This window comes from Paroedura picta, chromosome 7 (genome assembly GCF_049243985.1).
Source record: "Paroedura picta isolate Pp20150507F chromosome 7, Ppicta_v3.0, whole genome shotgun sequence".
NCBI lineage: Eukaryota > Metazoa > Chordata > Lepidosauria > Squamata > Gekkonidae > Paroedura > Paroedura picta.
Window position 1 is genome coordinate 28865875 of NC_135375.1, and position 25917 is coordinate 28891791.

The window sequence follows — 25917 nt, forward strand, 5'->3', positions numbered from 1 at the left end:
CTCTAATCAATGCAATGGTTTTTGTTGCTGATGCACTCATGCATGTGGGCTTATACTAGCTTTATTGTGTAGGGCAAGGAGTTGGGAAGTGAAAGGAAATGGAGATACTGTAGAACAGGGGTAATCAACCTGTGGTCTTCCAGATGTTCATGGACTACAATTCCCATGAGCCACTGCCAGCAAACACTGGCAGGGTCTCATGGGAATTGTAGTCCATGAACATCTGGAAGACCACAGGTTGACTACCCCAGCTGTAGGAGAGAAAAGTTTGTGTGACTTGACTGTTGGGGGCACAACCTGCAGTGGTAGGTTGGATGGGAGGCCACCTTGGAATCCCTCTGTACACTGCATTGTGGTCTCTGATGGAAGGGAAGTGCAACATAGATTTTTTTGATGGCAAGTCTCTGGTGCCAGTTTTGAAGTCTTTGTGATAACTGGACCTTGTCACTTGGTTGTGTTCCTAGGTGTCTTCTGGACTTCTTAGTGAACAAAATTTTGTTTATTTATTTATTAGATTTTTCAGCCCACCTCTCTCCATGGACTCTAGGCAGGTTACATCACATAAAAAACCCACTAAAACTCCCAAACGACATAAAACCAAACATAAACCAAATCAAGATTGACAGCATAATCCCTTCCCCTCCAGAAGGCACCCCAAATGTGGCGGTGCTAAGGATAGCTTTGCCTCAAAACACACGGGCTGTAGAGTGGAGCAGAGCAGACTTGCCATATCTTATGTGCAACTATTAATACTAATTGTGTATAAGTTGTCCTGGTTTTGCAGATGCTTAAGCCCTTTCTGGGAATTGAATGTTCCCTATGTGTGTTTGCATGTGCCGAATCACCGCAAAAGCTCCTGGAGCCAATGTAGATTTAAGTGCCTTCTGAAATCTCTGGAATTCAAGTGTTTAACTGTGGCTGGATCTGGCCATGCATTAGTTCATTCCACACACACACACACACACACACACACACACCCGCCAAACCCTGTGATGTTCCTAAAGGATTGGTTTATACTCAGGAGGCGAGAGGGTTAAAGGCAAAGTTGGCTGAGGCATTATGCAAGCTGTTAAGCAAAAAGGAAGTACATTACAAAATGCTGAGCTCAGTAGTCTGGCTTCCAGCCAAGCCTTGCTTTCTTCACTACAGCTGAGGGCTTTCTAAGCTTCCCACCAGTGGGTTTATCTGAACTGTTTAGGAATGCTGTCTCAGTCGCCAGCTGACGTCAGCACAGGCAGTTCAGCTGAGGGCCAGGCCAGACTGACAGTGCGGATGGGAGGAGCGTTGTGTAAGCTCTGTATGTGTGTGCGTGTGTGCTTGCGCGCGCATGCTGGGCATGGCAGGAGGAGTGAGACTGCACTTTCCTCTGTTGCTGCACTCAGTGTTGGCGTTTCAGTTTCCTCTCTGCCTTTTTCCACCAGGGTTTTTATGTTTGAACTATAACATTTTGACTCATCGCCTCCCTATGAAATAGCGACTGTTTTAGTCGTGCTTGGGAGGAGATGAAGGCAGCATGACAGGGTCTCAGTTAATTACTCCCAGCATTCCGCAATTAAGGGTACATTTACACACATCAATCTCCAATTTTGATACATTTATTTACTTCACATCACCCCTCCCCCCGAATTAAACCCAAACAAACGGTGACCATATAAACTCAGCTTGTTATGTCTGTTTGGCCCTTGCATTTGTTAAACATCTTAATCATGTTACCTGCTAATTTGCTGCTCGCCTTCTTACCTATATGAATGGATTGGTAACGAATCTGAGGAAGTGTGCATGCACACAAAAGGTTACAGCTTGAATAAAACTTTGTTGGTCAGATTCAGATTCGGAGTACCTTTACTGCCATAAAATTGCAAAGCATAAAACGAAAATTTCAAACAGTTCCAGATGTAAAATCTATCGTAAAAGATTTTCATTTAAAATTGCCAGTAAAAATTTTGCTACTTTTTATAATAATTGCTGAGTCCCTCACATTTAGTATCATTTTAATCCAGTGTTTCTCATTAACACAACTGAATTTCAATTTTTTCAGATAATTAGCCAACGGGCGACGATATACATCAAACTTAGGACACTCCAGAAGTATACGGTACAATGTGTCAGGGACACGACATCCATGTAAACAGTATCTCTCCTGATACTGTTGGTCTTAAAGGTGCCACCTGGATCTGTTTTAATCTTGATACATGGTCTTTAAAATGACTTTTGAAAATGACTGCCCTAAGGATTTGCTGTGTTCAGTGTGTTTCAGCAGAAATAGGTAGGAATCTTATGGCACTGTGAGAGGCATACAATTTTCTGGCCTGTTGCACGATTTGGAAGATAAAATTCAAATGCTGGTTTTGAGCTCTGATCTTATAGGCTTCAAAGTGAGGGTGGGTGATGGGGGGGGAAGTGGTGGCGTTTATGGTAAGCTGATGCAGAGTGGGGTTTTTTGTCTCTGTGTCATGGGTCCTCACATTCTGGTCAAAACAGGTGATGTCCTCTGTATTCCCTGCTCCCCCCTCCAACAAGTGACATTTACAAGTGTTCAGAAACCCAAATTGGGGTCAAGTGTGACTTTTACTGAAGCACACTTCTGAAGTCTGCCTTTAGAAAATGAAAGAGTAGAAATTTTTGATCTTTCTTGTTTTTTGAATCAAATTTGAAGGAAACAAAACCCTTTTTTAAAAATACAAGCTGCCAAATCAGGATTAGTTTCAGTGCAGAAGTCAAGCCTGCATTCCTTACTGTTTTCAGATGGGAATAGCTAATCATGTTCCTTTCATCTTTGTGACCTAGATTTGAGTGCATGCTCCATTGCATAGCTTCGAGAAAGAAAGGGTGTGTGACATAGATCATAGCAGGGATCTGTAATGCATCGTAGACCCATATGGCAGTTAAAATGCAGAGAATAGGTTTAAAAGGTGCATTTTCAGTTCTGCAACGGTGTTTACATGTATCACAGGGAATGCTGTGAGGCTTCAGAAGTCTGTGAACCTCAGAAGAACATGCATCTTCAACATGCTTCGTTGCAGTGATGTGGCCTTCTGGGGGGAAATTCTGATTCTAATGTAAACATTTGAAAAACATTAGCAAAATTAAAAATTTAGCAAAAAAGTCAACTACGTTGTATACAAGCCTGGCCTATCTACACCCACTGGGGTTTGTTGATGCTTCATATGCCACATTTAGTTTGTCTGACATGGCCGATTTGTAGCACAGTAGTCCTAACAACTACATGCATATTTAAGGAACAGCCTCTTCCCATATACCCCCAGAAGAACATTAAAATTGGTGAACACTAATATGTTGATTGTACCAGGCCCTAAGGAAGTGTGCCTGGCCTTGACCAGGGTAAGGGCCTTTTTGGCTCTGGCTCCAGCCTGGTGGAATATACAGCTGGCAGAAACATGCACCCTGATGGAGCTGATACAAAAGAGCACAATTCCACCAGACATATGGTTGAGGCTGATACAAAAGAGCACAATTCCACCAGACATATGGTTGAAGCTAAGGGCAAGTAAATAACATCATTTCCACTACCCCCCTCTTCAGTTTTTCCTCTGGAGTGGAGGACATCTGAAGATTGGGTTTTCTCATCTACTTTCCTGGAAGGCAGGAGTTAAACTTCAACGAAAGCCCTCCTTTGGATCTCTGGCATGCACACTTGAGAGCCTTCTGTCCCAGTCATTCTCCTGCCTTGAGATAGAGACAGCAGAGATTTAGGAGCTCTTCCACTTTGGGAAATATTAGATATGTGTTTAAAGTTTTTCCTCTCCATGTTTTTCCTTCCTCTGTCTGTTGCCAGCAATGGTCTTGCACTGAGGGCTCTCCAATAGCCGGTACAGCTTGGCGGCCATTGTAACGATCTTTTCCTTACACCCAGGGGTGATTCTGTGGTTAAAGGTCCCACCCTGGAAGACAGATTTTAATGAGTCCCAGGAGAGTCTGAGTCAGAGTGCTGGCCTAGGAGGAAGTAACCCTGAAATGATTGATTTCTTTAGAAGGCAGATGAGGGAAGCGATTATTGCTTTTTGTGTCAGGGGAGGATCACTGCCTGACAGGGTCTCTTTTCCCCGCAGCATTCACCTTTATATTATGAGGACTCTGGTCCCAGAGAGGAATCCCAGGCTTGTTATTCCTGGACAACCAAAATGGCAAGGAAAAGGAACCTTGCCTATTCAAAGTATGGGGACTTTGCCTCAAAAGACAAAGCAGAGTTTCTTTCAGATGAGGAACCAGTTGAGGACATACAAGTCCCAGAACAGACGGCTAGATTTTTTAAGTTGGAGGGTTTGAGGAATTTTTCCCAGTCCCAGAAAGTGCACCCAAATTGTACCCTATGCCACTTTTCTTTGAAAAACAAATGCGGGCTGAATGGAAGAAGCTGGTAGTCAATAAGCAATTACCGTCTTTTATTAAACATTTATACACTCTCCATGACGATGCTGAAGAGATGTTACAACTGCCAAGTGTTGATGCACCAATTACTGTCATCTACTGCCCTGTATCTGGGTAATATAAATGTGAGCAAGCTAAGGGTTGCGTTTTCAGTCTTGAGATTTCAGTCAATGACCTCTTCTGTTCCGACAGGAAGATGTCCTCAAATTCCTCCTTTACAACATCTATGTATCTGTGGGAACCCAGTAGTTGAAGATCTGCCACACTATCTATTGGAATGTCTACTTAACACAGATCCAAGGAAGAAATTTCTAAATAAAATTATTCCAGGGGCATTTTCTTCAACTCATGATAAATTAAGCTATTTGCTTTCTGATACAAAGGGTTGCCACCCTTGCTGCAAGAAAGATTCGAGCGGGCCTTGTGGCAAATACTGTGGGCTAATGAGAGTTTTTTGAGTTCCTGACTAGGGAAGAAGGCTCTCAGTGCACATGCCAGAGTTCCGAAGGAGAGCGTTCATTGATGTTTAACTGCTCTCTCCCTCAAAGTGGATGAGAAGACTATCTTCAGAAGTCTTCCTATCTGTAGAGGAGAAGGACCCTCTTTGGGAAGTGACCAATGGTTGTTTCTTACCACAGATAATGCCTTGATTGACAAAAGGTAGGTCAAGGCCATGAAATGGAATACAAATGGACTAGTAGGATATTGTTGTACATCACCCTGAGCCTGATCAGAGAAGGTCGTCTATAAATACATAATAATACATGCTTCTCATAATATTGTGATCCCAGCAGGCCTGGAATTTCAAAGTATTAAAATAATGACCAATGTTCTGTTTTTATACTTTTGACCCATATGCCAGGCAATATGGACAGTAAATGGCATACTATAAACTGTCTGATTTAACTTACATAATGTGACCCCATTTTACAATCTACTATTTTCAAAGATAGCTCATGCTTAGGCAAATGTGGCAGCGACTGCATTGAGAATTCCATGTGGAAAAGAATTTATGTAGAAAAATACAAGGGAACCACATTAACCATGGAATAAATAGGATTTTTCTAGCCCAGAAAGAAGAATGGAGTCAAAGTTTCCACTCCCTTAAGAGAGTGATGGCTAGAAATTAATATAAAGCACAAAAATGCAGTTCGTATGAACTGAAATAGTTTTGTGAAGTTCGTGCCTGAAACAGCTGAGCCACGGAGGAGCTCCCTGCTGCCTAGCTGTTTCCAAGAGGAGCAGAAAGTGAGAGATTAAAACCCTGCCTTCTGTTCTTCATGATCTATCATGAACTGCATCAAAATATGTGAAAGTTTGTGGTGATTGTTCAGTTTGTTAGTGGGTTCATGCCCATTCCTAGTGATGTCCTTTTCGTCCTAATGAATGTGTGACCATGTAAGACAGCTTGAGAAGATGACCTGATCTGGATAGCCCATGTAGGCTAGTCTCATCTGATCTCAGAAAACTGAGCAGGGTCAGCTCTGGCTAGTTTTTGGATGGGAGACCACCAAGGAATCATGATATGGATCATGATGTGGTGGCCTCTTTGAACCTTTGTTGCCTTGAAAACCCTTTGGGGTTGTTGCAAGTCAACTCTGACAATGGTATTTCCCACCATCATCTTGAGAACACAGGAGCCTCTGGTTTGATCCAAGGAATTCTTGCTGTTTGGTGAAGTTCAGACCAAGGAACGCTTGGCTGAACCTTAGAAGTCAAACTATCTGTTAACCAAAGTTTTCTTCTAGACTACCAAACTTAAACAGACTCTGATCTATGCCTGTACAATAAAATAAGCTTGTCCAAGTCTTTAAATGGATTTGCTTTAGTGAGGTAGAGTTTTTAATTTTGTTTGTAACCGTCTTGATTATTCATTTTTCTCCCCCTATTCTCTATCAGCAATGCGTCATATTGGGGTGTGTATTACTTCAGCTGTTAAGACAGGAGGCATTAAGTTCCACTCTCTAGTTTTTTAAGTTATTTGTAAAAGCAGGGGAGTCAACCTCGTGAGATATCATATGTCTTTGGCCTGCAACACGGACTCTTTGTCACAGTGAGTCAAGTTCAATGATCTTTCAGGCTGTTGAGGAAACAGGTGCCTCTTTTTCTTTAAGCAGGACAAAACACATTGCACCCATAAAAAACTTATGCAGGGCTCTGACACAACAGAATGTCTCTGTTAAGACCATTAAACTATGTGTGAAAAGGATGGGAAATGATTACTGATCCTCACAAGTGTTCATGTGCTGGTAAATGACTAGAGCCACAGCTGTGCTCTAAGAAACTGAGCAGAGCAGTCTTTTTTCAACAAAGTTGCGGAAGATTTTTTAAATTAAGCTGGCATTCACAATATGGTAAGATTACTCTACTCACGTATTGTCTAGCCATGATCTGAGAGATTTACCACAAGCTGTGCAGCATGTTGAATGACAACTGTGTTAACTCAGGTGGTTATATAGCCTGTTGGTGTTTGTAATGAGGATAATTTGTGATGTCCAAACCGGAATTATTTATTTCTTTAAATATATAAACTGCCCTTTCCACTAGAGTAGGCTCAGGGCAGTGAACTATAACCAACAATACATTATAATCCCAATTTAAAACAATTCTGAAATTCTTCTAAAAAGTCTGCCCAATGGTAGGGTTGCCATACAGGTTATAATGCTCTGTTTGTTTGCTATTGGACCAGCAGGGTTTATAGTGACTGAAAAATATCTCAGTCTTCAGTTGGTCTTAAGCCTTACATATATATATATATATCAGTTGAAGGAAGTCAGTTTGGTCATATTGCTAGATCTATTGGTGTTGTGCTTAAAAACTGAATATGGTATAGGTGAGACAAGACTTTGGTTTTTCACAGGTGTCTTTATAGAATCATAGAATCATAGAGTTGGAAGGGGCCATACAGGCCATCTAGTCCAACCCCCTGCTCAACGCAGGATCAGCCCTAACCATCCTAAAGCATCCAAGAAAAGTGTGTATCCAGCCTTTCCTTTAAGACTGCCAGTCTTTCTTTATGTGCATTGCTGGTGGTAGGCGTAGATGACAGCCCTTTTCTTGAAAACTGACTTTAAGGACATCTTGGTTGGTAGACCTCCGAAAATCTATCATCTTTCTTCTTGCATGAATCTTCCAGCTTTGTCCTTGACACTGTATATGATAGCACAGTCTTACAGAAAATATAAGATGAATGTGAATAGTCATACAAATATGGGAATGCCATATTGGTCTCTCATAGTGTTGATCTATAGACAAACATATTCATGCATATAACAGTTTAAGACAGGAGCTTCTCAGATGATCACCGGCACACTCATTTGTTGTCTGCATCATGGAATGTCCATAGCAAGCTTTGGGTGGGATTATGAGTTTGTGCACTGGAATGCTGGTCTATTTAAGTGGGCCATATGTTTTAGGGGCTGATAACAGCCTAGCTTGTCATATTCCTAGCTTGCTGGGTTAATTGCCTTGTGTGACTTTAAATATTAGGATTTCGGAGAGACCACCAAAGGCTTTGTTTTCTCAGCTTGCATGAGTTTATATAACAATAAACATGGAAGTGGTTATAGTAAGAGAGGTTTTGGGTTGTTGTTTTTTTTTTTTACCAACTTCAGCTTTTTACATGCTGAAGTGTAACCAAATGACCTTCATGGCTTAAGTCAGGGATATTCCCTACCAGGTTCTGGCCCAGTTCCAGGACTCCTTGAAGCCTGAAAAATATTCCAGGGGCTCCTCCACAGTCAGAAGGTTGGAAAAGGCTGGCTGAAGTTTATGTGAATTGTCAGAATTGAGGGGAAGATATCTTAAAAACATCTAAAGACTGTAGGTCTTGGTAAGTGTTTCCCCTGTTAGATTTGTAAAGGCTGCTTTCGTTCACGAGACAAGCAGAGAGTTGTTAAGCACAAGGTACATGGTTTTTTCCTTTTATGGTGTCAGTTGCGCCAAAGAAAATAAACATGGGTGGGTCGGTGTGCCAGTTATTAAGTGTAGCACAGGGATTTTCAAGGCTATTCTGTACATTATATATAAATTGCCAAGTATTCATAGCTGCAGTGTCAAGCCTGAGCTATCCTGCAGGAAGCCATTTGCATGCTTTAGGTAGAAAGTTTATAAGAAATGAAGTCTGGACTTTCCCTGATATGAGTACTGTGACCTCTGCTGATCTTCATAAATGGACTAGCCAGCTTCTGTATTTGGGAGGCTTTTGCCTGGATTATTTTGCATTTTGAGTTCCTTACAAATTGACTGTGTACTATCTCGATGACAAGGGAGAAGGAAACTTTAATGTTCTGTATGAACTGTTAAAAGACCTCTCCTGCGATAATTAAACAGTAATTTTCTTTCTGTAGTCCCATGAATTTGACATCACTTCATCTTACTGGCTTAACTCTCGTGCTCAAAATGAGGTTTAATTAAGATATAGGTGGGGTATGTGCTGACATAGACATAAAATCAATGCTTAGTTTGCTTGAGGAAAGACTACTTTTTTTTTTCCTTTTGGGGTTTGGCTAAGCCTTTTTTTAAAGTTAGTAATTCAGAGAGCAGAGCCGAATAGCCATTTTTAAAATTCATCTCCTCCAAATGTTGATTCGATGCTTTGGGGCATAAATGACCTTTCCAGCCAGCTCGAACTTGTCAAACAAAGGAGCGATAGAAACAGGCTGCTGTTTGTTCTAATACAAGAGCCTACTTCTCTCAGAATTTCTGGGCAATGTTGCCTCCCCCTCCTCAACTGCTGTGAAATGCTGCTTTGGCCTGTGCTGTCCTTGGAATTTGGGGTGGGGGAGGGAGGGAGGGAGAATCTTTGCCATACATGCATTGTTGTTTAGATGGTAATGAAATCCAAATAACCCAAGCAAGCCATACAGGAGATCTACCTTCACTCTCCCAAAGACGTAAATAGTGTGTTGATACATGCTTAACCAAGCTGATGCTGCTTTGCTCGGTACTGGGAGGTCCCTTAAAAGGACCCTGGAAGGAAGGTTTTCCAAGCGGCATGTTAAAAGCATGACAAAAGGACCAAAATGATACCAGCCCAGTACTCCGTTGATTCCCTTGATCCAGTAGATAAGACTTGCAGTGTGGGTCACAAGCAGATACATGCTGGGGAAAAACGGTAGCTGTCGCAGGAGGGGGAGAAACAGCAGGTGACCCTTTTCTTTAAACAGGTTGGTGGTAAAACGTATTTCTAAACTCTTGCTACAAACTGAACAACTTCCTCCCTTATCATAGCACAAGCTTCAGTTAAAAGGATGTGTTGATGTGCTGCCTTGAGGCAATATTGATTTTTCTCCCCCCCCCTCTCAATAAAACACTTAAAGGATAACAACATCTTCAAAAATACAACTGAGTAACAAAGCCCAATGGCAAAAACCATATTTACTCATATGGAAGGCAACCCTGAATGTTGTACACAGAACTGTTACATTACTGGACAACTAAGTTGTATGCAAACATAGGATAACACAACTTTGCTTTGTTAGCATACTTGGAAAAAACTGGTCTTGCATTTGAATAATGCTTGTTCCTGACTAGTGTTTCAATTATTTCTTTTTCTGTATTTGTATGTGTTTTAGCTCTGTTCTTAACTTTTTAACATTTTTTGGGAGGGATTGTGGGGGTGGTTTTAAAATGTGGTTTTATTATGCGTGCTTTAGCTTGTTAGTAATCTTGGTGGCCCTTGTGAGGGCTGAAATGCAGAAGATAAATTTTGTAAAAAAACCCAACCAACAAGGATTCTCACCTCTTATGTGGAACTTCCACATAAGGGGCGAGAATCCTTGTTTCCTGCCACCTCCCTCCCCCCTTCCCCCTCTCCTTACCTGCTGGTGTGTTGCACTGGGCTGGCCGCACCCCCCCCCCCAGTCTCCCAAGGCTGGCCCCGCTCTCCGGAGGGTGGGGGCTGCCTCAGAACACTGGCAGCAGTGGCAACGACACCAAAGCAACAGGTGTGCCTCAGTGCTCTGGTGCTGCTGTCATGGTCCCTGTGGGCAGGACTACGGACGTCATGTCCATAGACCTCCGTTTGAGGTAGCCAGCCAGTAAATGTTCCATATCAAAAATATATCCTCAGAGTTGATCATGCAAACAACAAAGGGATTATATTCTCAGGGTGAACAGAGGTGTAATGTTTACCATTAGTGATACAGCAGTAGTGTGACCAGCAGGAACCTCTGCTAATAACAAAAGTCAAAATAATACAAAAACAGGAGAGCTTTATTTTTTTCCTGAAGTTCTAGCATGTTCTGTCTACATTGGTGATCTTCTGTGTGGTCCCCATGAGAACACATGATGCCTGCCAAAATGTTGTAGGCACTTTTATTCCTCTAAGCAAAGAATCGGTCATTGGTTCTTCTACGGAGCAAAAAGTGTTCTGGGAGGTCGCTGGAGGCGTTACCTTGATTCTGTACTTATTGAAACAAGCTTGTGAGGCTTGTAACCACAACATTTTAAGATGGGCCCAGTATCCTTAGCATATAGTCTTGTAGTCTATGTGTTCTCATGGTAGCCATTTTGTGGTGCTACCCACTAGGTGTTTTCACAATTCCAGATGTACTTGCACACTCAACAAGGTTGGTTATCCCTGATCTATGGAGTAACATCAGCGTGCTTATTCCAGAGTTCTAGCATGATCACACAATCTTCTCCATACCCAATAATAAATAATTTATTTCCTATTCCTGGGAGGACATGATTAGCACAACCAAATGAAGCGATTTATAAAATAGGCGGCTCAGTCCTGCAGAACTCTGTGTACAGCAACTGTTTTGGCAAACAGTTCGGAAACCAGATTGTGATAATATGTGATATTAGATGAACTTCGGGGTAAAATATTCCATTAGAATACATCATGCTTTGTGACTTATTGGTATGTTAAGTTTGGAAATACAGTGCATGCATTTGACTTACCATTATAGTGGCTTGAAAGAACAAATACGCTTTTGTGCAGGATGTAAATAATGCATATTTAGCTTGGAGTTGATTCCTTTTGATAGATGAATCTTCGGTCTGCATTTTCTTACCAACAGATGTGATCTTGCTCAGTCAAAGTAGTTCTTCTAAATAATAGTAATGTGGATTTATACAGTGTTGGTCTTTTTGGAAGGTTGCACTTTATCCAGACGCCGGCTTAATTGGCAGAGGTGTACATTGTCTGGTTTGTGCAAGTTAAGGACTCCTCCTTTTCCTCCCAGGGGATGTGATCATGCAGCCAGGTTGGCGGTGCAGTCTGAGATATGGAAGGGAATTGTTTGGTGTGTGAGTAGGGGAACAAAGTAAATGTTGCAAATAGACAGTAAATAGCTTTCTGTCTGTTGCCTTGCCAGTCTCTATAGTCAATGTTTTCTTGCCTGAAAGGTGCTTCTTAAGTGCCTGCATCATACAGCCGTTTCATGTTGAAGGCTTTATCTTAAATCCAACCAATGAAAGGTGTTTGTGGCTATTTTCTCATTGGTATTGCTGTGTCAATAACAGGGAATGTGTTGTTAGTTGCCAATGTTGTCTAGTGACTTAGAGTGCTGGGACCTGGATCTGGAAGACCCAGGTCAAAATCCTCCTTCTGCTCCAGAGTTTACTGTAAGTGACCATAGACCATTGACTAGTCCAGCTATTTCCTCGTTGCCTTTTGTGGCTTATATGATCATTCAGATAACATGGGTAAAAGAGTGGGTGGAGTAAAAAAGTATTAAATACATTATTAGATTGTCTTCCTTTGCAACTGAATTCTAGCTGCTGCTTTCAGAGTCTGCTACTGTTCCCTCATGGTATTAGGCAATGAAGTTTGCTCCATTACTGCACTGTATTGGCAGTTAATGGTTGATATGCCCAATGATGATTAATACTTTTGTGCAATATCTTGTGATGTGACATTTGTGCATCTGTTGCCTCAGAGGAGAACACTAAAAACTGCTGCTGAACGAAGTTCTAGGTTAGGTCTTTGTGTTGTGTTTCAGACTCTACTCCTACAAATACATTTTAAAAATTCCATGTCTTCTAGGTAGGCATGACAATGACTATGAATATATGTTTAAGGTGGTAACAACCATTTAGTAGCCTCTTGTTAAATTAATAGGTTTATGTGGCTGGGAACATTGGAATAAATCTAATTCTTAATTTTGGCAGACGACCAATTCAGTGATTAGCGTTTCTTCCTCTTGTTTCCAAGAGCATCTTTTGGTTTCTTTTCTGACTGTACAACTGCAGTGAGTTCTCCATTGTCTTATTATTGCTGATTTTGTAGTACTAGAGATTTTCTGGTTTTGTATACTATGCTATCGAATGAACTTCCATATGGTTGTGAAGTGAATTTACATGTTTCTGCCACATTTGCTGTAATCATCTCACTTCCCTCTTCTTCTCCTGAAGCTCCCCAGTAAACCAGGGGGCCTATTTGAGTTGAGGGCAGTGAGGACGTCTGGGGGCAATCTCGATAGTGACTGTCATATGGGACTGCCAGTCCTCCACTAGGGCCGTCAATTCCAGGAGGCATTGGGTCCCACAGAGCCAAGTGGATCCATGAGTCTCTTCAGGTGAACAGAAATACATCCAGTACCCAATTGGGGATGGGGAGGTATCCTATACCAGCCCTGAAGATCAAGTTGAGGGTGTGGCTGGCCTGATGGCTGTGCTCAGCAATGAATTGTGAGAGCCCCAGCATTGCCATGGATGACACCAGGTCCCAACCCCGGGTGCTGCGCATCTGTGTAGATGTTGAAGTCTCCCAGGATCAGAAGCCTGGAAAACTGCAACACTCAGGTGGCCACCGCCTCTGCAGGGCATCTGGTGTGGCATTGGGCCAGGCAGTAAACCCGCCAGATGGCCAAGCTCTCAACCGAGTTCAATCCAATACCAACACACTCCACCCCACTGACCTCTGGAACCGGAGAGCCCCGTGGGAGAAAGACTCCCTGACCAGGATTGCAACCCTTCCTTGCCTATCACGGACCCAATATTGATGCAAGACCCGAGTACCTGGGGGGGGGGGTCAGTTCTTTCAAGGTAACTGTCTCTCCTTCCTGCTCCCACATCTCGGTCACACAAGCAAGGTCCGCCCCTGACTGCAAAAAAATGTTGCATAGTCGAGGCCTCGTTGTTAATTGCCCTTGAGTTGCACAGGATCAATGTCTGATCTCCCCTAGCCTCCGCCTTCACACATCTGGTGATGGGACGGATGATAGAAGAGGATTGAGTGCACAGAACAGCACTCCCAACTCTTCTCTTGTCCAACCTCGTCCCCCTGCCATATCACCAATGGCCCATCACCATTGGGATCCCAGCCCCCCAATAATGGCCCCCCACTCTCCACGCTCTAGCAGGGGGGACTATTCCCACTAGCCTAACCTATCTATCCCCAGCTGCTGCACTAATTCCCATTCTAACCATCCCAAACCTACCCACCCTCCCCACCAAAAACCCAAGACCCACCCTCCCCAGCCACCCCCCACCCAACCCACTAATTTACCAGCTGACTCAGATACCCACCACTAACTAAACTGGAGGGAGGGGTCGAGCAAGATCCCACCTAACAGGCTCTCTCAGCTCTACTTCCCCCCGCTGGAATACAAAACCTAATCTGTTCCCCTCCACAAGATCTTAAGAGTAACCCCACACACAAACTCAGACCTAAGCCAGGGTCTGATGACTGAAAGATGGAACCAATCAGTCACCACTTCACCACTGGGTTGCACAGGAGAATTGTCTCCAAATCCTGGAGCTAATAGCTCTGGAAGATGGTCAACTCGCCAGCAGATGGTTCAGAAGCCACCAGTTCTTAAAGGCAAAATCCCGCCTGCTCTTCTCAGGCTGCCACTCCACTAGGTAGCTCCACCATGAGAGCCTCGCTGGGCTTCAGGTTGGGTAAGAAGCACTCCAGGGAACTGCCGGTCGCTGACCTGACAATCTTCTACACTCACAAGGGCCCCAAAGACCTGTGGTGTACACACAAGCCAGAGGATCAAGCCTCTCAGCCGAATCCGCCGCTCCCAGATCGCACTCTGCCACCATGTAGCTGGGCCGCGAAGAAACCAGCCACAAGAGCCAAACTCCCCCGGTCCATCTCGCCCACAGTTGCGGGGATGATTCCTTCCTGCAGCACTAGCAGCAGACCTCGGTCTGGTGAGTGGACGCACTTCATAGCTCCCCTCCCGGCCTTTTGTACTCATGGGGGGCACCTTAGAGGGGGCTGGGTGCCCGGAGAGGAGGGAGATGAAAGGCAGGGAGCAGGGTCTGCCAGGTCTCTATAAGCAAGTGTCCTTGTTGCAGCCTCCGAAACAACATAGCAAGCAGCTCACAGCTCACAGCTCGCATTGGTGCTCCACCCTGGCTATGGTATCATCTCCTAGGGGCCTCCTAACGCGAGCCTGAGGATGTTCTGTGCAAAAGGCCACTGACTCCTCTCCCCACTCCACCTCGCTTTCTGCCCATTCAGGGCCCGTTTCCGTCTCCAAGGAAGGGGAAGATGTTCCTCAAGCCTAACCACCTAAAAAGAGGGGGCACGGAAGCCTGGAGCAACCCATGCAACCCAAAAAACGCCTAGGCCGGGCAGAACTCTAGACTCCGGTGTCTGATCTCCTTGCCACTATGTATTGAAATGTGTGGATGATCTTTCTTTCAGGCTTAACTCATGAGACTAATACTCTTGTGGCCATTTCTTGCATGCCCTGGGAAATGCTGATAACCATTTTGGGGTCAGCAGTTGAATTTGTTCCAGGCCAGACTGTGTTTTGTTTTTGTTTTGGTGGGCAGGTAGTTATGAGTTTCCTGCATTCTGCAGGGGATTGGACTAGATGACGCTGGAGGTCCCTTCCAACTCCATGATTCTACTTTACCATTAATGTGCAAAATTAAACACATTGGTAGTTGCTACCCCCCAAATATCTCACATGGTTGGCTCAGGTTGTGTTCTCCCTCCCCTAAGTGTCCACGCTACTCAAAAAGGGAGGGGGGGGGAGTGCATTACAAAGAAAACCAGGAAGTGAAAGCCTCAAAGGGAATAATTTTGAGCAATACTGCTTAAGAGTTCATAATATCTGAACAAACAGGCAATGAACAGCATATAATTCTGCGCATTGTGAGGCAGTTTTAAATATACATATTAGCAAGGCAGCAGATGCTTTTGTTGTGAAATTGACACATAAAGTAGCAGTCTTCCACAGCAGGGTGCAGCTCTATCTGTGACTCCTTCACATGTAATTAATAGCTAATTTCTTCTGTATAGTCCACAAGAGACTAAAGAGAAGAATGGGCGGGGAGGGAGAGCATTCTGGCAACCCAAGCCAGCAGGACGTTCTGAGATGTGCTTTTAATGGAGGCGCATTTAAGAAGCCGGGAGCATTGGAAGGGTGAAAGGATTGGTTTATGAAGAGCAATTTTTTCATCTGACTTTATAGTAAAAGTCACATTATTACTTTAGTAGACAAGTAGCTACTCCTGAATGCTGACATGTAAGAAAAGCTGGTGCATGGTGGGGGTTACTTGTTCTGCAAGGAGCATCTGCTGTGGAATTTGTGGATAAAGACACTGTTTTTTTCTTTCCACCCATACAGTTATGTCATGTCTGCTCTCCAGCCACTGACAAATAGGAGTACCCATCTGATGAGGAAGTCCCGAATTTCCATGGCATAAATGCTTCATTTGTCTGTCTTAACCTTTTTTTTTAATGGAATTTTGTTGAAGAGTATAGGCTGACCTATGTATTGGGGATGAATGAGGAATATTTAACAACCAGCGGACATTTCAGGGAAACTACTGCTCTGTAACTGAATTTCTATGGCACAAGGTGGCTTTACATGGCACCCTTCTATTTGGTCCCCAAAGAGCAAAGTTAGAACAAGGAAACGAAGGAAGTGTTTGAGGCGCTGCTATATCATTACAGTTCTTATCATTAAAGACAGGCTTCTCCTTCAGCAAAAACAGGAAAAGCCAGATGAGAAAGGGTCTGTAGTAGCCTATCAATCCTGCTAGACCATAGCCTAGCTCTCACAGAGGTGGTAAACCTGTATCTGGGCTGTGCTGTGTCATATTGAGTGAGGGTTCACAACTTAACAGTTTCGCCCTACAAACAGAACACCATGCACATAGGGAACTAGCTAGTTGGGAAGAAGGCTAAGTTAAAATCTTTTAATTGTCTATTTCAGTGTGCGGAATGATGGAGTGTTTTTGGCTTCCCACCCTGCTCTGTGGCAAGGCTACTTAACTTGCCCTGTCAGTGAGTTGCTTTTTCCCCTAGACTTCCTCAGTCAGATCACAGCCCCTTCAGGAAACTGGGGCAGAAAGTATTTTCTTGTCCTCCTTTCTCCAGTAGCGTATTCCCCCCCCCCCCCCCCGCAGTAAGATCAACTCCCCATTACCTCGGTTTGCGGAGTAGCCAAGGTGGATGGGTAGGAAGTGGGCGGACTTTATTAGTTAAATAACTTTATTTCTACAAAACACAAGCTCCACGTTACCACAAGACAAGGCTTCGGCAAAATAAAGGAAATATTATAATGTGTGGAATACACAGACTTTGTTGGTTGCACGATTCCTCCCTCACCAGGCACATCTTGACCATCATTCTCCTCTGTCATCCTTCATTGGAAATGCGCACTGGCATGCCCTGCTCTGCTCAGTATCTCGGCCCTGACCTGGATGGTCCAGGATAGCATGATCTTTTCCTATCTGAGAAGCTAAGCAGGGTCGGTCACCTGTGGTTAGTATTTGGAGGGGGGGGGGAGGTGAACCAAGGAATTCCGGGATTGCTATGCAGAGGAAGGCTATGGCAAATCATCTTTATGTGGAGGCACCATAATTCAGCTGCGACGTGATGGCAAGTTACACACAAGGTGCTTCTGGCTGGAGCAGCCCAAAGCTTCCCTAAGATGTAAGATGGAGAGGCTGATTCTGTGAAGGTTCAGGGGGGTGGCAGGTTACAGGGGATGAGCGATAGAGTTGTGGTTGTCCTGTATGGTGCAGGGGGTTGGACCAGTAGGTCCCTTCCAACTCTATGATTTTATGATTCTAGGTGGGGGGATTGTTGCCAGTGTAGGTAAAAATGTATACTTGTTTAAATAAATCTTAGGTTTAAACTAGATTTTTCTTGGTTTAAAAAAATCACTATTAAATTTTTTTATGTTATTTATTTTATTACGCTTACATACCGCCCTCCCTTGCGGCTCAGGGCAGTATATAAGACAAAATGTGTTTTGTCTTAAATGTAAACATACTACATGTTTTCCATCTCCTAAAATTCAATGTCATTTACTGTTGAACAGAAGAGTTAAATCCTCCAGTCTTTGTACTATGCCAAAAATGTCTGACTTGAGATTAAATATTACCCATAGAACATAATAGGTCACCTATATTAGTGTGTGCAGACTGAATGTTTAAACTTCCAAAGGGCACTGACTTGCCATTTTATGGTGGAACTATTTCTGCCCAGTATTTTGTTTTTGTACTCACAGTGGAGTTTGTTACTGTTCTCAGTCTTCTTCCCACAAGGAATGCCACAAGTGCTTGGCTCCAAATTAAGTCCTTGCCCTAGCACATATGTTTGAGTTGACTCTGAGAGCTTCAAAATTGCAGCCTGAGACAACTGTTCTCCTTTGCCTTTTGGGAAAGGGAGGGTGGGGTTAACATCCAGCTTGATGAGTTATGGAGAATTTGAAATCTTGCACCACTGTCTTGTGTAATTTTAGTTGGTGTTAACGGTTATTACATGAGTTTTGCATTTGGATTATTCTGTCTAACTTTAGCCAGGTCTTGCTTCTGGAAAGTTCTGGTTAAGTTTTTAGTGTTCAGTTAAATGCCCTTGTTTAGTGTTTTGATGTTTAAATTTCTCAGCTGCCCAGTTGACTCCATACAGATAGAAATCCTATAGTAGAAAAAATGCTTGGGTAATGTGGATTGATTAGTAATATGAATTATTATTAAAATCCAAATTTTTCCCAAAAGGCCAATTTCAATCTGCTCCGTCTTGTGTGTTCCCCCACAATACAATCTCAACCAAAAGCATAGTAGGTGGATCAGGGTTTCTGTAAAATGGAGGCCATGTTCTTTGGTGTTGGCTTACAGAATCATGCACAGGAGGGTCAGATAGTTGGCATAGAACATGAGTAGAAGGCCACCCAGATAGAGGAACAGAAGACATTAGTGGTGGTGATTTGCCAATCCTTAACTCCTTGGTGAAACCATAATATATGAGCTACTATATTGTTGTGTTCCCCACAGTTCTTTCCCCACAAAAATATAACTTGAATGTCTTAAAATCTGTTTTTTAAAAAATGTTTAAATCAAATTTAGGCTCTGTTTTAAACTAAGCTATTGCTGAACTTATTGTAACAAAGATTTTTTTGTTAACTGAATTTTTATCCACCCAGCATGTGGGTTTATGTAGCCAGAAACTCTGGATTAAGCTTCTGCCAGCATAAAGGTTCTGTTTAGCTGCAAACAAACATGTTTCAATTATCACATCAATTAGTATGCATGCTTGTTCCGGAAATTCGCAAAATAGAAAATTGGCAGCTTGTTTTAATTTGTTCCGTTTTGTTGGCTGCAGTGCAGATCTTGTCATGACTCTGCTCTCCGCCTCTCCCCCTATTGGGCGAGATGCTGGTGTCATCTAAAACGCTCCGGATTCATAGTTCTTCTAATGAAGCCTTCAGCAATCCACCAGGTGGAAATCTTGGATTGCTCCTTGGTATGCAACTTTAAATCACAAACCTTTTGTGAGGATTCAGTGCTTCTTTGCATATTTTGATAGAGGGGCAAAATGTCTTCCAGCTTTGTGACTTCATGGCAGAAATACCCCGCTGGAAAGAGTTGGGGAAATGGTGAGATAGTTAACAGAGCCCTTTAAACTGTTTTATGACATGTGGAAAACTCTGGCCCACAGTCTTTGTTGTCTTGTATAATGGGGCCAAACAAAGGAATTGGTTTGAGATATAGATAGGTACAAGCACAAATACAAGTACGTCTTTGTTAGCATTTAAATTCAGAGTAGATAGGAACCAAATTCTTGCCATGCATATTTTGTCTTGAGGTTTTTTGCATGGATTGAGTACCAAAGCTGTGATATTCCTGTCTTGCAATTTAACAATATAGGCACCAAATGTGAAACTTCATCAGAGGTGAAAGCTAAGAGGCCAGAAAAGCTACAAGTCCAAATGAGACACTGATGGGCGTGCTGGTAAAAATATGAGCATCTCTAGGCTTTCTTGGCTAAATTAACTGAGTTAACAATGTGTCTGACATTACTGGGAATAACATATTCTGTCTCTGAATCTTGTTTAACCTCGGATATTTTCACTTGCTTCCTTTGGTGACAGACCTCTGTCTAGCCGTTTTCATGCGGGCTCCCAATTTGTGGTATCAGTAGCATTCTGTGAGTGTCCCCTTCAGAGTCATGCTCAGGGTTTTCTGACCACAATGCTCAGAAACCGACTGCTGTATCTTGTATTTCCAGACAGTTGGAATCTCAGTTGGGGTCAAAGCTAATGTACTGTGACCATCCCAGCTTCTTCTCCTGGAACTGTTCAGTGCTGTGGTTTCTGTGGCATTTTATTGCCTCCTTGACCGGAAGACTTGTATGCAACCTATTTATGATTACAGTAAGAAAAAGAAAATGAAATAATAATGCTCACAAATGTACCTTCCTTTTAGTTACCTATGAATGTACAGCAGGTCTTTCCATTATTCTGTCCTTAAAAAGCAAAGCTTTCCCTTTAGCAGCATTTCAGTGCTCCGTTCTATATGAGCTTTTCATATTGACATGTCATTAGAGTGTGCAGAGAGTTTGCGTTTAGCACAGGGAATCATTCAAACTCACAGCAGGCCCCAATGTAGCATGTAGGCTGAAGTACTCTGGTCTAGTCAAAGATTCACCAGGTGATTCTCTTGACACCATTACTTGGAGAAAATAGTGGAGAAATATTGATAGGTATGTGTGCTCCTCAGTTTCTTTGAACACAAATTCGTACTTGTGTACTCTATGTAGCATTTCTCTATTGTGTCATTTTGGTATAATCTGTGTGTCCTGTGAAGGGGAGGAGAAGAAAAGCAACCTGGGTTGACACGAGTGGAGATGGTAGCGGTGATTCCGGGGCCCCATTCTGGACTTTTGCCCAGGACTCTGAAGTGGCTAAAAGTATCCCTGACCACAGTATGTATGTGTGATGGAAGTGTCCACACATACCGTTGTGACTGGATATTTGCAAAGTGTCATCCCCCGCACCAATAGGAACCAAGCGAGTGGGCAGTTCTCAGCAGGTTGGTACCATGCTCATGACTTGGTGATCATGTGGAGGCAGGGAAACAAGGGCCAGCACACTCACTTGAGGGCCTTTTTTCTCCCTTGCCCATAATATTAGAACCTGGAGCCATCCACTGAAGCTGAAGGGTGGGAGATTCAGATCAGCCTAAAGGAAGCGTTTCTTCACACAGTGCATAGTTAATTTGTAGAACTCTCTGCTTCAGGATGTGATTGTGGCCCCCAACTTGAAAGGCTTTAAAAGGGGAGTGGACACATTCATGGAGGATGGGGCTATCAGTGACGACTAATCATTATTATATTATTATATTAATATTTATAGACTGCCTCTCTCAGCAAGCGAGCTCGGGGCAGTTTACAAAATAGTTAATAATCAAAATTTAAAACATCCCACGTTTAAACTTTTCACTCTGTCTCCACCACGCAGGTATCAATGAGCATATTTGTAAATTTTTTTTAACAAAGCTTGCACTTTTAGTATTCTGTAATTGTATTTATTGCTGGCTCGGTTGACTTTTTTAATGTATTGTAGATTCATTTATATTTCATTATTGTACCATGAAAGACCTCGATGGAAAGGCAGCTTATAAACATCTGAGAAAAGCTGCCTGGACTGTAGCTCAGGATCATGTGGCATCCATGTTGCATGAGGGATGGATGATCACAGAACATCTTGATCAGTATACACTTAACATGGGACGCAGTGTTTCGGATCTACAGAGAATTCGGCAGGGAACTGCCCTGTACTCTCACTGGGGAACTCTGCCGGTGAATAAAACAGAAATAAGGCTTATGTTCCTAAATAACCCCTACAACAGTATTGCATGTTGGAAGCAAAGATGAATCAAATTCTGGACTTGTATTAAACCAGTGGGCTTTTGCCATACTTCATCAGCGGAAGATTCTGACGTGTTTGTAGTTGTGTGCCTGTGGAGTTGGAAAGTACATTGCTGAAAGCCTTTTAAATTAATGTAGGCTTGGTGGATTGGTGTTTGTCTGCTTCCTGTTTTTTTTCCCCTTGTAGTCATCTACCACAATGACTACTTTGAGTGTATGAAACTATTTATATACACTGTCTTCTGCTGTGGGTGATTCGGGTGGTCCCTGCTGAAGACCACAGTTGCTTTCTGAGCTGTTTCCAAGAAAACTGAACACTTTTAAGACGTGCTACTTTAAATTTTTCAAACAGAGCATCCCAGACCCTTCACTGACGTGTCCTTTTTAAAATTTCTCTTTACTGCACAGGTTTCCACCTGAGTGGCACGGTGACCGAGCCTGCAGCGCAATCGGAGCCAGAAACTGTTTGCAATGTAGCCATCAGCTTTGATCGTTGCAAGATTACCTCAGTGACCTGTAGCTGTGGAAACAAAGACATATTTTACTGTGCCCACGTCGTGGCGCTTTCTTTATACCGGATCCGCAAGCCCGATCAGGTCAAACTGCATCTTCCCATTTCAGAGACTCTATTTCAAATGAACAGAGACCAGCTACAAAAGTTTGTACAGTATTTGATCACAGTGCATCACACGGAAGTCTTGCCAACCGCTCAGAAATTGGCAGACGAAATTCTGTCTCAGAATTCGGAGATCAATCAAGTTCATGGTGAGTTTGTTTTTCCTCCCCCCAGGTCAGCCCTTTTCAATCTTTTGACCATGGAGGAACCCCTGTAATAATTTTTCAGGCTTCAAGGAGCCTGCCGTGCCCCCAGAAGTTACAGGTCACTGGAAGTGCTATCACCACCGACATTAACAGGCAGAACTGCGGAGTAGGTGTGCAGCTCCAGACTCACAGGAGGGGGGAGAAATGGAAGTGGCAGGTTCCTTAGCTTGTGGCCGAATCCATTAAGGCAGTGGACCCCTGGTTGGGAATCCCTGTTTCAGGTTCTTTCCAGAATGTACTTCAAATACACATGTATGGATTTTGTTTTTGTTGACATGCCTGACTTTCTTGCATGGAATTGTACTTTGTAGTTGCCCATAGACCTTTTTCTCAAGTGTTAGCTTATGCCCTAAGTAGGCAGTGGATTGAAGCTGAGCTTCTATAACACTTCGAGGAAGTTATCACAGGCCCAGGTAATTGTTGGTGGTGATAGGCTTGGAGAAGATAACTAGCTGGATTCTACAAGGTGTTCTTGCAGTGCTAGAGTTCTTGGGGCTGTTGCAAGCCAAGGATGTATTCAGGAGCTATTTAAATGCTTATTGTGGACTGTGGCTGTGCTGTGAAGCCTCTAGCCACGTAGGTTATTGGTATATTTATGTGGATGCTTATGCCTTAAAACAAGGGTTAAGCTGCATCTCTTTTGAACACAGCCTAGGAAAGTGAGAATTCTTTTCTCCTTTGTTTCCTGTGGCATCTGTAATTCTGATAAATATTTTCCCTTTTACTAGTCTGTCTTGTAGTCATTCCCACTTGAGGTGTAATTCCAAGGGTGCCAGGCCAGCCTGTTCTGATATCATATCCATGACATTGGTTGATGGGTGTCTAAGACTGGCATCAGTCATGTAGCTGTTGTGCTCTTGGAAAAGTCCACTTGAGTGATATCCTTTTGCCATTTGTACCAACATAACTGAATATGAGCCCATGAGGATAGTCAGATTTTGGTCCAGTTCACTGTGTGTCACTGTTCTTCTAGCCTCTCTCTCCTTATCTGCATTATTGGGACTGTGCAGTGTTTCGCATGTTTGCCTGGCTACAGGGAAATCATGGGTGTATACCTAGATGCAGTGAACTCTTGGTGTTTATGGAGCAAGTCCATTCCCTTGAGGCTTGCTCATTGGAGTAATGCTGACTTATTTTACAGAGCATTTGTGAGGATTATTGTGGAGACGTGTGTGAACTACTTTGGGCGCAGTGCTTATCAGTTAAGAGCTGTGACGGAATCTTCAGCTTTATGCTTTCAGTAGCAAAATCCATATTACTAGGTTCTTGTTGTACCTTGGGTCCTATGTCAACAATGGATTCATTTTCTGGTTTCTTTGCACTTCTGCTGAAATTTAGCAATTATGAGATTTTCAAATGCTTCCTAATAATTGTACAAGTGCCAAATCATGTAAAACAAAAAATATATTGCAACATCATATGGTATCATGCAGCTCACTTGTCAGAATTACTGTGATACAAAAGAGCAGACGATAATTCCATTCCTGGTATGAAACTTATCCGATGCGGACCTGATGAGAGCTGTGATGGGAGTCTCCTTGTGCCACTCTGAGCTCCTTGGAGGTCGAATGCAGTGGCATCATGTCTTTTAGCATTATGCCATCAATGAGCATGTTCTGGCAACTTTGCTGGTGTTAGGATTGCATTTTGCATGCGTTCCATTGACATTTATCTTCATCTGGATTGGGACAATTAATCTTTTAAAGCAATTTGCAGAGTAGTACCTACCTTGGATGCCATACTAATCTTATGACTTACTATAATCTTGTTCTAGACAACTGAGTAGTGGCAGATTTCAAATATCTACTGATGGCCTGCATTAGACACAACGCAAGGCAATCTTAGTTAGGACATGTGCTTTTAAAGCCTTGAATATTTTTCTAACTTTTCAGATGCTTCACTGTCGTATGTGTTCTGTGACTCCCAAAAGAACAAATGGACAATATGTTTTGTCTGATGGGCGGGCCACCCATCAGACACATAGAGGTGGCATTGCCCCCGAGTGCACCATTTCTGGGCCCGAGGAAAAGGCCTGCTTCCCCTCTCCCCCCCAGCGGTGGCGCGGCCTTCCCCTCAGGCCTAGACGCACACCTGGGGCCTCATTGAGGCCTTAAGTGTGCTTCTAGGCCCGAGGGGAAGGTCTGCTTCCCCCCTCCATTCCCCCTGGCAGCGGTGTGGCCTTCCCCTCGGGCCTAGAAGCACACCCGGGGCCTTGAGGGGAAGGCCTCCTTCTTTTACACATGGTGTCCTGCCACTTCCCCGTCACTTTCTGGTCTGTCCTGGTGAGGACCTAGAAGCCTTTCTGGCCTATCCTGGTGAGGGCCTAGATTGTGCCCTCACTCGATAGGCTAGAATTTCTTTTCACAACTGGGAAAGTGTCTGCTATTAATTACTAACATGGACAGTTTTATTTCTCCAATATTTTTCTGAACTACAATTGAACTCAAAATGACTGATTAGGTGTTTTAGCAAAGAATAATCATTTGACATAATATGGCATAATTTGGATACTATGACTCAGTTCACTAATTTGCTACTAATTTACCTTTTCTATATATCAGCACTGATATGATTTTTGTTCCATTTTGTCTGAGGAAGTATTATTATTATTGTTATTGTTATTGTTATTGTTATTGTTATTGTTATTGTTATTGTTATTGTTATTGTTATTGTTATTGTTATTGTTATTGTTATTGTTATTGTTATTGTTATTGTTATTGTTATTGTTATTGTTATTGTTATTGTTATTGTTATTGTTATTATTTCGATTTATTTCCCGCCACTCCCAAATGGCTCGCGGCGGGTTACAATGTCTTAAAAAACCCATTAAAACTCCCATTAAAAGACTTTAAAATGTCACAACATGGCAGCACAATAATAAGATCCCCTTCCTACCCCCATTCCTAAAAAAAGGGGGGGTGGAGGAGAAGGAGGTCAATGATGTTCAAGAAGCCCGGGGGAGAGCAGTCGATGTACCCCGGCAGCCCCAGCCTCAACAATAGACCTGGCGGAAGAGCTCCGTCTTGCAGGCCCTGCGGAACGTTAAAGGGTCCCGCAGGGCCCGCAGCTCACCCGGGAGCTCATTCCACCAGGTGGGGGCCAGGACCGAAAAGGCCCTGGCCCTGGTCGAGGCTAGGCGTGCTTCCTTAGGGCCGGGAACGACCAGAAGATTCTCACTCGCAGAACGCAGAGCCCTGCGGGGGGCTTAGGGCACTAGGCGGTCCCTCAGGTATGTGGGTCCCAGCCCGCGTAAAGCCTTAAAGGTTAGAACCAGAACCTTGAACCGGATCCGGACAGCAATTGGTAACCAGTGCAGCTGCCTCAGCCCAGGCTGGATGTGGGCCCTCCAAGGTGTGCCGGTGAGGACCCTAGCGGCTGCATTTTGTACCAGCTGGAGTTTCCGGATCAGAGACAGGGATAGGCCCGCGTAGAGCGAGTTACAGAAATCTAATCTGGAGGTGACCGTTGCATGGATCACAGTGGCCAGGTGTTCGGGGGACAGGTAGGGCGCTAGTAGCCGAGCTTGGCGAAGATGGAAAAATGCCTGGCCGGCTACTTTCCTGACCTGCGCTTCCATAGTCAGGGAGGCATCAATGGTCACACCCAAGTTTCTGGCCTGGGACGCGATG

General features: G+C 43.4%; 1 protein-coding gene across 1 annotated transcript in view; it reads left to right on the plus strand.

Annotated features, from left to right (window-relative positions):
* Nucleotides 1–25917, plus strand: part of ZSWIM6 (zinc finger SWIM-type containing 6) — a 116292-nt gene that overhangs the window by 33558 nt on the left and 56817 nt on the right. The window contains exon 2 of the mRNA XM_077347199.1: nt 21875–22231. Within this exon, the coding sequence (XP_077203314.1) occupies nt 21875–22231 (357 nt within the window). The remainder of the gene's footprint in view (nt 1–21874; nt 22232–25917) is intronic.